Below are 13,672 nucleotides of genomic sequence, written 5' to 3'. Positions count from 1 at the left end.
ATCAAAAAAACCACCCCGACTTGCCATCTTTCCTCTCCTTTCTCATTTCCGCCCCCCGCCCCCAACTGGAGGAATGAGTAACGAGGGACGGCGGGGAGTCCTCGTGCTTCTTTACAACGTGTTGATGCTGTTGCTGTGAAATCTTCAATGTTGTGATTTCAAGGAGACAGCTAATGGCTTTCAGAAAGCCTCTGCTTTGGGAACAGATTTTTTTTTCCCTCCCTGTTGAGAGGCATCAGTTTTTCCTGATGACATAACGCCTGGGTATAGCCAAACTCAGGAAAGCCTGGTAATAAAAGCCGTTTTTAGAAAACTTTTCTGCCGCCGCTGCCCCCAAGTTATCATTATGGCATCAGCTGCCCACCTCCTATGAACTGGCCAACAAATGAGCGTAGCGGGGCGGTAAATCATTGTCTCCGCCTGACTTCCTGCCCATCCGTACACCTGAGATATGTTCGTGACGAGGAGTCCCTCATCATCTCTGACAAATCTGGCCCCGAGAGCGAGGCTCTGTGGCTTGTGATGGGCGGGGTTCTATCCTCTGACCGATCTAAGCAGGAGAAAGAAGGGGGGGGGGGAGGTGAACAGAGAGATGGGTGCTTATTCTCTCAAGCAGTCAGGGCGTGTTGATGGAAGCCAGGCTCTGTCAAGAGAAAACCTGAAAGGGTGCCTGGCCTGCAGAACGAGGGGAGCCTAGAGAGAAGGGTCACGTGGTGTCACTGGCCCTGATGTCCGGAAACGTTCAGTCACCTCAGAGCATCAGGCCCCGTAGATAACGTTCAAACTTGGGTTCCCTGCTGGGGCGCCTGGGCGGCTCAGTCGGTTAAGCGTCCGACTCGTGGTTTGGGCTCAGGTCGTGATCTATCGGTTTGTGAGTTCAAGCCCCGCATCGGGCTCCACGCTGAGGGTGCAGAGCCTGCTTAGGATTCTCTCTGTCTCCCTCTCTCTCTCTGCCCCTGCTGTGTGTTCCCTCTCTCTCTCTCTCTCGCTCTCTCTTTTTCAAAATAAATAAAATAAACTTAAAAAATTATTATTTAAAAGAATTTTTTTAATGTTCATTTATTTTTGAGGGAGCGAGAGAGGGGTGGAGAGGGAGGGAGACACAGAATCCGAAGCAGGCTCCAGGCTCTGAGCTGACAGCACAGAGCCCGACGCGGGGCCCGAACTCATGAACCGCGAGATCATGACCTGAACCGAAGTGGGATGCTCCACCCACTGAGCCACCCAGGTGCCCCTAAACTTAAAAAAATTATTAAAAAAAACCCTTGGGTTCCCTACAGCTACCTACAGGTAGCTTTCAGGCTTGCGGTTTGCTTTGCTAAGAATAAACAAGGTAAAGCGTTCCCCGCAATCTCGAGGCGTCCCCCAAAACGACCTCTCACTCCTTTGCGGATCAGGAGTGACAGTCATTTGGGGCTCAGCTTCAAGGTTGGAAACTTCTCGCGCTCTGAAGCCGCAGTTCTCAGCCACGCTGCTCTGGCTTCGAAGAGGTTCTGGGTCGTTCCCTACAAGCGTGCCAGTGTTTCACTTTGAAAAACTAAATTTGAGCGGCTTTAGGGTTATCCCTATAATAACACCACTCAGCACCCATTCCCCGACATCCCGCTATGCTTTTTTGAGCGGGAAAGCACAGGCCTGGACTTGGGCAATGCCCACGGGAGGGGGGCATGCATGTGAATGCCCCTTGTGAGGGGCAGAAAGGGTGGGGAGTGGCTGCTCTGAAATACATACACGGGATGGCTCAGCCTGCCACTGGAATAGCCGTGTCGAAAGCCCCCAAGGTCTTCGGACAAGCTGTGGTGTACGGGGCCGTGTCATCAGAAACCCGGGCTTGGGTGGCAGGAGGGATGGGTGCTGGCCTTTCAATCCTGGATTTGACTCCAGCCCCATAGCCTCAGCCACCCCAGCCAGTTGTCACGGGGACTGGTTTGAAGGAAGTAGAAGAAGCCTCTTGCCTAAGTGGAGAAGAGTGTGCGGCCATCCCGCCGCTCCCCGCTAGGGATTTTCTAGGGATTTTCACGGCAGGAAATAAGAATAATGAGGTCACAGCCTCCGCCTTGGCTTATGGGTGGGTCTGAGAAACCACTTCAGATTGGGGGTCGGCGAGAGAAGGGCGTTGAGAGGTCTGGCTGCCCACCGCTTTCAACCCTTGATCTGCTAACTCTCAGAGTTGTGGACGTGAATACTAAAAATTGCGGGGCGCCTGGGTGGCTCAGTCGGTTAAGCGTCCGACTTCGGCTCCAGTCGTGAGCTCGCGGTTCGTGAGTTCGAGCCCCACGTCAGGCTCTGTGCTGACAGCTCAGAGCCTGGAGCCTGCTTTGGATTCTGTGTCTCCCCCCTCTCTCTGCCCCTTCCCCAGCCACGCTCTGTCTCTCTCTCAAAAATAAAATGAACATTAAAGAAATTGTGGTTTACGTACACAATGGAATACTACGTGGCAATGAGAAAGAATGAAATCTGGCCTTTGGTAGGAACGTGGATGGAACTGGAGAGTGTGATGCTAAGTGAAATAAGTCATACAGAGGAAGACAGATACCATATGTTTTCACTCTTATGTGGATCCTGAGAAACTTAACAGAAGACCATGGGGGAGGGGAAGGAAAAAAAAAAGCTAGGGAGGGAGGGAGCCAGACCATTAGAGACTCTCAAAAACTGAGAACAAACTGAGGGTTGATGGGGGGTGGGACGGAGTGGAAAGTGGGTGCTGGGCATGGAGGAGGGCACCTGTTGGGATGAGCACTGGGTGTTGTATGGAAACCAAGTTGACAATAAATTTCATATTAAAAAAAAGAATTAAAAAAAAATACTAAAAATTGCTACGTTGTTCAAATTGAAAGTTGTTCTCTGAATGGCTCAAACCACAGCCAGGGGCCAGGAAATAAGCCCAGCTACTTGACTCGGCTCGGTTGGCCATCTGTGAGGTCTTGGGTTTGGCTCCCCCAAAGGCACACGACCCCGTTGAGGGCACGTGGGTGACGTCACCAGTAGGGTCGCAGGGAGACCCACAGCCGGCAGCCTCTCCCTTCTCCTGAGGCGGCAGTGCCATTTCCAACGTTGGCGCGTCCTTTGGCGAGCATCACCAGTCAGAGCCTGAAATGGGAAATCTTGTCCACCCTGGGAGGAAGCCACTCCTGATCGGGTTATTATCAGACAAGGAATAAACGGTCCTGACAGTCTCCATTTCACCAGGCTGAGGCAAACGGTCATCCAGCCTCCCAAGCGTAATGGTTGTACTGGAGCAGGAATAGAACAATTCGTGCCAATTGGATCATCAAACACTTTATTTTTTTAAGTTAGGTTAGGATCCTACTTTTTTTTTTTTTAATTTTTAAAGTTTATTTATTTTGAGAGAGAGAGAGAGAGAGGGCACAAGCTGGGGAGGGGCAGAGAGAAGGAAAGACAGAACCTCAAGCCGGCTCTGCACCCTGAGCGCAGAGCCCGGGGTGGGCCTCGAACTCAGAAACCGTGAGATCGTGACCTGAGCCGAGATCAAGAGTCGGATGCTTACCTGACTGGGCCACCCAGACGCCCCGCACCAAGCACTGTAAAACGTACTGAGAGGAATTTAGGGTAGACACGAGGTGAATCTGAGAACAGACTCCCAAGAGGAGGCTTGAGAGTATCTCTTGGGTTTTCTGGGACTAGGGCTTCTGACACCTGGGGGGCAAATCTGCCCGTGGTTCAGCCACCGCACCAACTTGTGGCCTTCAGAGTCTCCTCCCTGGGCCCCCACGTACAAAGTGTCACCCCCGGGAGTGTGGTTGGTTGGTTTAGCGTCTCCCCGCTCTGCTCGACTTCCTCCTGGTTGTCAAAGCCACCGGGCTCTCAAGAGTGGCAGAAGGAGGGCCAGACAGAGCCCGGCCCCGTGATTCCCTGCCTTTCATGGTTAGCTGGCTTCCAGCGGATGCCATCTAAGCCAGGAGGCAGAGCGCAGGCTCCTGTGGGTGGCTGGGAGAGGCTGGCAGCTAAAGCGCCGTGTCCTTCCTGCCCCCCAGGAAGATTTGGGCCTGGGACTTAGGAACCTAGACAGGTCGCTTCCCCCAAATCATGAATGGGGTGTATGATAACCGCCCAGTAGGGCTGTTGAGACAAGCCAGTGAAATCTGCCTGGGGGCCCTCAGAAGTGATACCCTTGCACATGCTTATCCGGACGGACTTGGATGCCAGTTGCAAAGTGTGCTGTGGGAGGTCTCAGGAGCCCTCTGAAGCTGCCTTGGCGGGGGCTGTGTCTTGGAGCGGGGACAGATAAAATGACAGCGCTGTAAGGCAGAGGGGAAGCAAGTGACCCCGTCATTCTAACTAACAATGTCTTGTGGAGATAAAAATAACAGGCCCAAGGGAATAAAAACCTGACGTTTTTTACGCCTTTATTCTCTTCCTGGTGTTTTTTTTTTTTTCTCCTTTCCTCTAGAACCCAGAGAAGTTCCTCCCACTTGACATGCCCTCCTCCATCACTTTCAGCTGAGAGCCGGGGGTGCGTGAGAAAGATACAAGGCGGTTCTCTTTCTCACCTCCTCCCTCGGTCTAGCCCTCAGGCATCGCCGCCCTCTGGCACTTTTGTGTCACGTGGCTGAAGCTTTGGAACCTCTTCTGTGCAAGAGAGACAGCATTTTCCCAGAAAGTGTTGGAGGGTGGATTTGAGGTTCCCAACATGTCTTGGGGCCCTGAGTGGGAATGAATTGTGCCCCGATGTCCCTCCTACAAAGCCGGGTGGCAGAAGTCAGGGAGGCTCTGGCCCTTGGGCAGGGTTTTCAGGACTTCAGCGCCCCCTGAATTTTTCCAGAATTGAACTGCTTCTTATAATCTGGCCTTGCCCGGCCAAGTTCACCCCAGGGTTTAGAGTGCTCAGCCCATCTGCTGCTCGAACCCCCTACATGGGAGTGGCAGACCAGTGGTGGGCTTTGAAGCCAGATAGACCCTGGGTTCCGTCCCTGGCTCTGGTCCTTACTACGGTGTCTCTGCTGGCAACTGGGCCTCAGTTTCCTTCTCTATAAAATGGGGATAATAATACCTAACTTCGCAGTGCTGTTGGAAAGATTCAATTGTTACTACCTCCTCTGTGAAGCCCGCTTAGATTAAACGAAGTCAGCTGCTCCCTCCTCTGTTCCTGCAGCTCTTGAATCTCTGTTTATAATCTAGACTTCACTGTAGTATTGTTGCTGGCATGTCTTTCTCCCCTACCAGACTGTGCGCTCTCCAGGGGCAGGCTCTGAGCCTTCTCAACGTGGTACTGCTAATGCCTAGCACATAGCAGGGGCTCAGTAAATATTTGTAGAATGCATGAGGAAGCAACTGAGTCCAAATATCTGAGACTGAGGTCTATTTCTCCAAGCAGGCCAAGGAAGCTTCCCCCAGCGGACTTTTACTTGTCTGTGTAAAGCCCTTTTGGGTAAAGCCCCACCCAGGATCACCTGGTTTGTAAACACTATTTTATTCAGTGGCTCCACTTGGCCGGTGGTCCCGGCGCTTGTAACCTGGCCAGCTCCCTGGGAGACAGGGCGCTGTGTTCCCCAAGCTCCACGCTACCAGTTGGGGTCAGCTGCCTTTTCTCTGACCTACAAAACCTTCATCAACCGGACCTAGCTCCTCATTACCCCTGCAAGCACCACGCTCATACCCCTGTGTGTACTTTGTCTTTCTTTCCTCCCTACTATTTTCATGGCCTTGCGACTGCCATTCATGGAGTGTTTATTAAGCACCTACTATGTGCGGGCACGGGACCATACATTTGAACCTTTGGTCATATGCTGTCTTAGACGAGTCTGGGTATGTAATTCAGGTGCCCCCAACAAGATTGTAAGCTCCTAGAGGGTGAGGGAGTGTGTCTTCTACTTCTTTTGCCTCCCTTACAGCACAGTCATGGGCATGTGGGAAAATACTTGTGGACTTGACTTCTAGGCTCAAGAGTTCAGTGTGAGCTCTTGCTCTGGGGAAGGATGAGAACAAGGAGTGTAAAGCTCAGTCACCGGTATGTACCGGTTTCCAGGGGCTCTCACCCTCTGGGAGGGGGCGGTGATCCTAGCCCCCTCGGTCCCCTTGAGCCTCTCTATCCACACGTAGGTGCCTCATCCCACTCCCCCATCTTCCAAAGGCTTTCCCCATCAGCACCTGTGAATTCTGAATAACTAGCTAATCGTTGTATCTGCTCCTTATTCTCCTTGTTTTCCACCTTCGCGTGTTCTGTGTGCATTCAGCCATGTCAATATCACCTGCTGTGAATTTCTGAACAGGAGAAGCCTGGGTGAGGCCTCTTATGCCCACACAGCTCGGAGCTTAACAAATGCCTCTTGGGGCACCTGGGTGGCTCAGTCGGTTAAGCATCCAACTTCAGCTCAGGCCATGATCTCACGTGTTCGTGAGTTCAAGCCCTGTGTCGGGCTCTATGCTGACGGCTCAGAGCCTGGAGCCTGCTTCGGATTCTGTGTCTCCCTCTCTCTCTGCCCCTCCTCTGCTTGCACTCTGTCTCTCACTCAAAAATAAGTAAACGTTTTTTAAAAATTAACAAAAAAGAAATGCCTCTTGATGACGACAGGGAGGGACACCACGGTATGAGGGCCCGAGGCCCCAGAGCCAGGCAGCAGTCGTATGGAGGGACGCTCGGTGCCTTTCCCCTGGAGCTCTGAGCTTTGGTTTGCCTTCTATTGCAGGCGCACCTGCCGTTTGCTGTCATCGGCAGCACAGAAGAACTCAAGATAGGCAACAAGATGATGAAGGCACGGCAGTATCCTTGGGGCACGGTGCAAGGTGAGCGAGTCTCCAGGAGACCGGGACAAGGGAGCCCCTACCGTCTGCATCTTTGCTTGTCTCCAGCCTCTGTGTGACCAGTGTCTAACTTGTCCCGGGTCTCTACCCATTCGGCTTGGGCTTCAAACAGCCACAGGCAAGCTCTGGCCCCATACCTCAATTCTCTGCCACGAGCAAGCTCTGTTTGTCTCTAATGGAGAAAGCGTTCCCAAAACAAAAACAGATGTACGTGAAGCAAGGTAAGGAGCGTGCCAAGGGTGCATGTGTGTTGGCCCGAGTGTACCAGGAGATGTACCAGAATATAGCAAATGATTAACAAACAACCCAGATACCCGTCCAAAATAGATTGGATGAGCCGCAAAGCGTTCCTATAATGGGATATTAGACAGTGGTGACAACGCATGGATTATAGTTACTTCTACATAAATGAATCTCAGAAACATAATGTTGGATTAAATAAATCATAGAAGAATACATGATGCCATTTATATGAATTCCGGAAGTAGACAAAACTAAACAAGATAAATATATTTTTAGGAATTCATACATAAGTGCCAAAACTATAAGGAAAAATGAAGGACGATAAAGCCCAAAGTCGGGATAGTGCTTAAGTCCCGTTTCAAGACCAGGAAGGGACACAAGGTGTGGGTACTATTTCACCTGGGTTGTACATACATTGGTATTCATTTTTACTTCTTTATTTCTGTATATATAGGATTATTTTACAATTTAAAAACTGATGTATTGGGGTGCCTGGGGTGGCTCAGTTAAGCGTCCGACTTTGGCTCAGATCATGATCTCACAGTCTGTGGGTTTGAGCCCCACGTCAGGCTCTGTGCTGATAGCCCAGAGCCTGGACCCTGCTTCAGATTCTGTGTCTCCCTCCCTCTCTCTCTCTCTCTGCCCTCCCCCACTTGTGCTCTGTCTCTCTCTGTCTCAAAAATAAATAAACATTAAAAAAACAAACAAACAAACCCAGACGTATTGTGGGGCGCCTGGTTGGCTCAGCCGCTTGAGCATCCGACTCTTGATTTCGGCTCAGGTCATGATTCCAGGGTCGCGGCATCGAGCCCCGCTGAGCGTGGAGCCTGCTTAGGCTTCTGTCTCTCTCCTCCTCTGCCCCTCTCCCCCACTGGTGCTCTCTCTGTCTCTAAAAAAAGAGCCCAGATGTATTGCATGTACACTCAGGAAACTTCCTTTTGTGGTCTGCCTGACATGTTGTAAGTCGTCCCTGGGGCTAGCCAGTTCTGTGGATAAAGCAAGGCCTAGGCCACTGCCATGGGTGGAAGGTGTCTGGTCCTCCAAGTCTTCAGCTATAAGCTGGGTCTCTGAGCACGGGGGCACCGTGTGCCAGAGGGACGCTGATTCACAGTACACTTGTCCCTGCCACTGAGCAAACAACAGAAAGAGGGTGGGAAGTTGTCCACCCCCATGCAAGGCTGGCATGCTTTAGGGCGCACCAAAGACCCTCCAGTGATAGCTGGATTTTCCATAGATAGGACAAGACTGGTTATCAGAGCTGTGCTAGGTTGTGGTCCTTCTCTGCCATCTGGGGCTGAGATCCTCTGCTAGGAACATTTGTGAATGGTTCCTGGACTCACGGTCCTAACTGGGAATGAGTTTGTGGCCTGAGAGACGGGAACCTGAAATAAAATGAGGAGAAAGCAGCAGGCGTGGTTCCAGTGACTTCGTCCGATTTAGATCACACACACCTGACCAACAAAGGGATTTTCGAAAGTTTTTGTTAGAAGTTGGAGTTCGCTGTCGTGTTCGAGTGACCTGAGAGGTTGCCTGACTGATGTGATTTCTTTTCAGTGTTTATTTGTTTTTGAGAGAGAGAAGCAGAGAGGCAGACAGACAGAGAATCCCTAGCAGGCTCCCCGTGCTGTCAGCACAGAGCCCAATGCAGGGCTCGAGCTCACGAACTGCGAGATCATGACCTGGGCCAAAATCAAGAGTCAAATGCTTAACTGACTGGGCCACCCAGGAGCCCCTGATGTGATTTTGAATGTTAGCCTAGGTTCTATGGCAGCGAGGGGCTTTAGCCCCAAGGCAATGGGTCTTTTTTGATTTTTAAAAAAAGTTTTATTCAATCTCTACGCCCAACATGAGGCTCAAACTCACGACCCCGAGATCAAGAGTCACATGCTCTTTGGACTGAGCCAGCCAGGCGCCCCAAGGCAATGGGTCGTAAGCAGAGGGGTTATGTGAGCCCATCTGAGCTCTGACAAGGTTGCTCTGATGGCCACGAGGCAGTCTGCTGCAACTGTGCCCCACCGGTCGTCCCAGACCCCCTCCCCGCGCCCACTACCCTCTCCCAGGCCCAGTAAGACAGAACCTAGGGTGAGTGTGCCTGTTGGTTGTCTCAGACACCACCGTCCCCACATGGTCAGGCCAGACACTGCCATAGCAGCCCAGTGGAGCCATGCCTGGAGGAGACACGGGCCAGAGGCTGCTCACAGCCTGGCGTTCCAACCAGAAGTCCGCTTTGCTTTGCTTTGGTCTGTGTCTCCATCCTTCTTGGCCACTGCCCTGCATGCAGACCCTTTGCCATATGCCATACTCTTTTGAGGAGGGGGCTCGTTCGTTCAGGCCGGAAAGTGGGGTCCACTTTGTCCTAGCCACGTTGCTGCTGTCAGGCCATTATCCACCCCCTAAAAAACACCTCCTTTGAAGCTACTACCTACCGTCCAGATGGGCCACACCTGCGGTCCACACCCCTCCTTGTCACTGCCATCTACAGATGTCCTCCTTTAGACGTGGCACCTGCTCAGAGCCTTTGCCTGGCCTTTAGATTGCCTGCGTCTGAATCCTAACTGCAATTTACCAGCCACATAACCTTGCCTGCCCTTACCGAGGCCTTGCATGGGCTATTTCCTTATCTGCCTGATAAATTCTGATTCTTCCGTCGAGAGTTAACTTAAGAATTGCCTCTTTAGGGGCGCCTGGGTGGCGCAGTCGGTTGGGCGTCCGACTTCAGCCAGGTCACGATCTCGCGGTCCGTGAGTTCGAGCCCCGCGTCAGGCTCTGGGCTGATGGCTCAGAGCCTGGAGCCTGTTTCCGATTCTGTGTCTCCCTCTCTCTCTGCCCCTCCCCCGTTCATGCTCTGTCTCTCTCTGTCCCAAAAATAAATAAACGTTGAAAAAAATTAAAAAAAAAAAAAAAAAGAATTGCCTCTTTGGTGAAGGCTTCACTCTGCTAGGAGTTCTTAGCGCACCCCCCCCCCCCCGCCCCCTTCTTCTGGGCTTTCACTGTGCCTTGGCCATACACCATGTTGGTAATTTTTTACATTGTATTATATTCGTCTCTTTTCATCTACTTTTTCACTAAACTAAGCTCCTTAGGGCAAAACTCCATGACTTCGTTTCTGAATTCCCGGCGCCTCATACAATACTGGGAACAGAGATGCCGCAAATATGTATTGGGACAGATGGCTGAATGTGCATTCGCCATTATCCCCAAAGCAGTGCAGAGCAAACAAACAGTCCTGTGAGTGTCTGCTCCGCGAATTTGGGTCGGGGTGCTACGGAATGTCTTCCCAGGTATTTTTTGGCCGTCTTGCAATCTTCCCTTACTGTCATCCTTGTAACTCTTCACGGGCGTTTGCAGCGGGAAAGTGAATCAGGAGGCACATTCGCGGGCTCTGCATACGCGAGGTGGAAAGGCGATCTCGCTGTTAGGCGCCTGGCCTGTCGTTTTTGTCCGTTTCCGCTGCTCCTAGCCTGCCTTTCAGTGTGCTTTCAACGCCCCCGCCCCTGCCGTGCAGTTGAGAACGAGGCCCACTGCGACTTTGTGAAGCTGCGGGAGATGCTGATTCGGGTGAACATGGAGGACCTCCGGGAGCAGACCCACAGCCGGCACTACGAGCTGTACCGCCGCTGCAAGCTGGAGGAGATGGGCTTCCAGGACACCGACCCCGACAGCAAGCCCTTCAGGTACCTCTCTGGCCAGCCCAGCCCACCCAGGGGCTGCGGAAGGCTTGCCCGGGAGAATTCACACGGGAGGCGAGACGCGGGTGCCGAGACCTTAGAGCAGCAGGGCTGTCACCTGCCCGGTCCACTCTGTCGCCCCCGCGGCTGTGGCAGAGCAGGCTTGGCGAGCGCCCGGCCCCGGAGGCCCAGAGGACCCGGGGGGGGGGGGGGGGGGGGGCGGGGGGCGGGGGCGGCGGGCAGGGGGCGGGGCGCCCAAGCTCCTTGCTGCGCGCGCACATGCGCACTAGCCGCGGGCAACTCTAGCAGAGGGGACCCCGGAGCCGAGGCTCTTTTCCGCAACGTGGCAGTTTGTGCCTGTCCTCTGACCCACGTCCTTCAGCAGACTCCGACTGCCCCGCTGGGTGTCCAATCCGCTCCTTCCCCTCCTTCCCATTATCAAACCAGGTGGGACCAGGTGGCCGTCATTGCACGCGTATCAGTGAACTTCAGGCCCTTCAGGCGCTGTCCCCAGTGTCTGGCGTTCAGGCGCAAGTTTGGTTTTGACCACCGGGTGTTAATAACCATTGACGTCCGTCTCAAATCAGAACTTGAGGTGCTTTCAGAGAAGAGGACTGTTTTCAAAGCGGTTTGCTATGCCGACAGGAACCACACGCCAAGTATCATCGTCTGATCTGTATGCATGCGGCGTGACATAAGTCCCACATTAAAAAAAAAAAAAATTTCTTTTAATCTTTATTTATTTTGAGAGAGAGACAGCGTGTGAGCAGGGGAGGGGCAGAGAGGGAGGGAGACAAAAATGTGAAGCAGGCTCCAGGCTGTCAGCACAGAGCCTGGCGCAGGGCTCGAACTCACGAACCGTGAGATCATGACCTGAGCTGAAGTCGGACGCTCAACCGACTGAGCCACTCAGGGGCCCCAAGCCCCACGTTTTAAATTATCATGTGGTGCCCTTTATTACAGCTCAGTCCCCTCTCAGGAAATGTCAGGCCGCAATTAGGAAGTCAGGGAGATACTTGCGGGCTAAGAAAGCTTTCAGATGGGCTCCGAGTCCCATCTTTGATTTAAACTCAACGTTAGATATTCCTCCCCCACTACCTCCTTTCCGGAAATTCTCTCTGCCCTGGCTTTTCTAGCACCGACCTGTCTGGTTTGAGTCCTTCTCTCGCTACTCCTTCTTGGCCTCATGGCACGCTCATTTTCTTCAGCTTACTCCTTTTTTTTTTTTTTTTTTAAAGTGTATTCATTTATTTGAGAGGGACAGAGACAGCGCAAGCTGGGGAGGGGCAGAGAGAGAAGGAGAGAGGATCCCAAGCAGGCTCTGTGCTGTCAGTGGGACTCGAAGTCCTGGAGATGTGAGATCGTGACCTGAGCTAAAACCAAGAGCAGATGCTTAACCGACTGAGCCACCCAGGCACCCCCCGAATTATTTTAAAGTGCTTCCAAGCTCCAGGAGTTCTGCTTCCCTTACTGTTCCCTAACTTCCCCCAAATCCTCTGTCCCTACCAGCCCTTCACATTCAGATCCCATCATTTCTTTTTCTTTTTTCTCCTATTTCCTCCATACCCCACCCACCTCCTCTCTGGCAACCACCAGTTTGTTCTCTGTATTGACGAGTCTGGTTTTTTTGTTTGTTTGTTTGTCTTTTTTTTCTTTGATTGTTTTGTTTCTTAAATCCCACATGTGAATGAAATCTCATGGTATTTGTCTTTCTCCGACAGATTTATTTCACTTAGCGTTAACACCCTCTGGCTCCATCCATATTGTGGCAAATGGCAAGATCTCATTCTTTTTGTGTGTGTGTGTGTGTGTGTGTGGCTTTTTTTTGTGTGTGGGAGGCAGAGATCCCATCATTTATTTGGATTGTTGGGAAGTCTGTCCATCATGCAGCAGCCAGAGTGGTCTTTCTCATTTTCAAATTGCCTAAAAAAAAAAAACCAGTCCTCCTGCTTAAAACCCCGCAGTGGATACATGACCAAGTCTGTAACACAGCGTCCAACACCTACTCTCTCCTGTCAGACAGACTCAGGACTTGGCCTAGGCATCTCCCAGTAGACCATGAGTTCCTTGATGGTGGGCATAGTGGCTGTCCGCTCTAGATGTTGAGTGACTAGCATAGTGTCACTTAGTTCTGTGTCTAGCACATGATGGAGTCTCACCAAGTGTTTGAAATAGTTCATTAAGGGGCACCTGGTTGGCTCAGTCAGTTGACCGTCTAACTCTTGATTTAGGCTCAGGTCATGATTTCATGGTCATAGGATCGAGCCCACGTTGGGCTCAGCACTTATAGCATGGAGCATGCTTGGGATTCTCTCTCCCTCTCTCTCTGACCCTCCCCCCGTCAAAAAAATAAATAAATAAATAAACTTGAAAAAAGAAAGAAATAGCTCATGAACTATTATAGCTAGTTAATAGCTCATTAACTATTAACTCTGAAACTGCAGTCAGTTTCAGAGCCAGGACCTGGGAGCACAATGCAGAGGAAGGATCCAGATTAAGAGATGAGAGACCCAGCTTCCGGTCCCTGCCCTTCGCCTGACTAGCCGTGTGGTCTTGAGCAAATCACCTCACCTCTCTGGTCCGGTTTCCTCGCCTGTATAACCAGGGCACAGAAGCAGATGTTCTAAGTCCGGTTCCAAATATTGTGTCCGTTCACCAGGGCTGCCCTGTCCCCCTCAAGCAGCCCTGTGATCCTGCAGTCACATGCTAGGCAAGCTGCCTGCAGCTCTGCGGTTCTGTTTTTGCACCTGTCCCGGAATTGGGGGAGGCTGGGGGGAACCCGAGGAGGATCGCCGGCGCCAGTTTTCATTGAATGGGAACCGTTCCAGAGGCCGGGGGATTAACCTGACCGTGTCTGCAGCTTACAGGAGACGTATGAGGCCAAAAGGAACGAGTTCCTAGGGGAGCTCCAGAAGAAAGAGGAAGAGATGAGACAGATGTTCGTCCAGAGAGTCAAAGAGAAGGAAGCTGAACTTAAAGAGGCGGAGAAAGAGGTAAAT

At 51.9% G+C, this 13,672-nt stretch overlaps 1 protein-coding gene across 9 annotated transcripts in view; it reads left to right on the top strand.

Moving 5' to 3' along the window:
• The window catches only part of SEPTIN6 (septin 6), a 67,416-nt gene that overhangs the window by 40,363 nt on the left and 13,381 nt on the right, over positions 1–13,672 (top strand). For all 9 annotated transcript variants that reach the window (XM_045473095.1, XM_045473098.1, XM_045473094.1 and 6 more), the window contains 3 exons: positions 6,648–6,744; positions 10,511–10,679; positions 13,534–13,666. In XM_045473095.1, coding sequence (XP_045329051.1) covers positions 6,648–6,744; positions 10,511–10,679; positions 13,534–13,666 — 399 coding nt within the window. The remainder of the gene's footprint in view (positions 1–6,647; positions 6,745–10,510; positions 10,680–13,533; positions 13,667–13,672) is intronic.

This window comes from Leopardus geoffroyi, chromosome X (genome assembly GCF_018350155.1).
Source record: "Leopardus geoffroyi isolate Oge1 chromosome X, O.geoffroyi_Oge1_pat1.0, whole genome shotgun sequence".
Classification (NCBI taxonomy): Eukaryota; Metazoa; Chordata; class Mammalia; order Carnivora; family Felidae; genus Leopardus; species Leopardus geoffroyi.
This window is presented reverse-complemented; position numbering and strand designations above follow the sequence as displayed.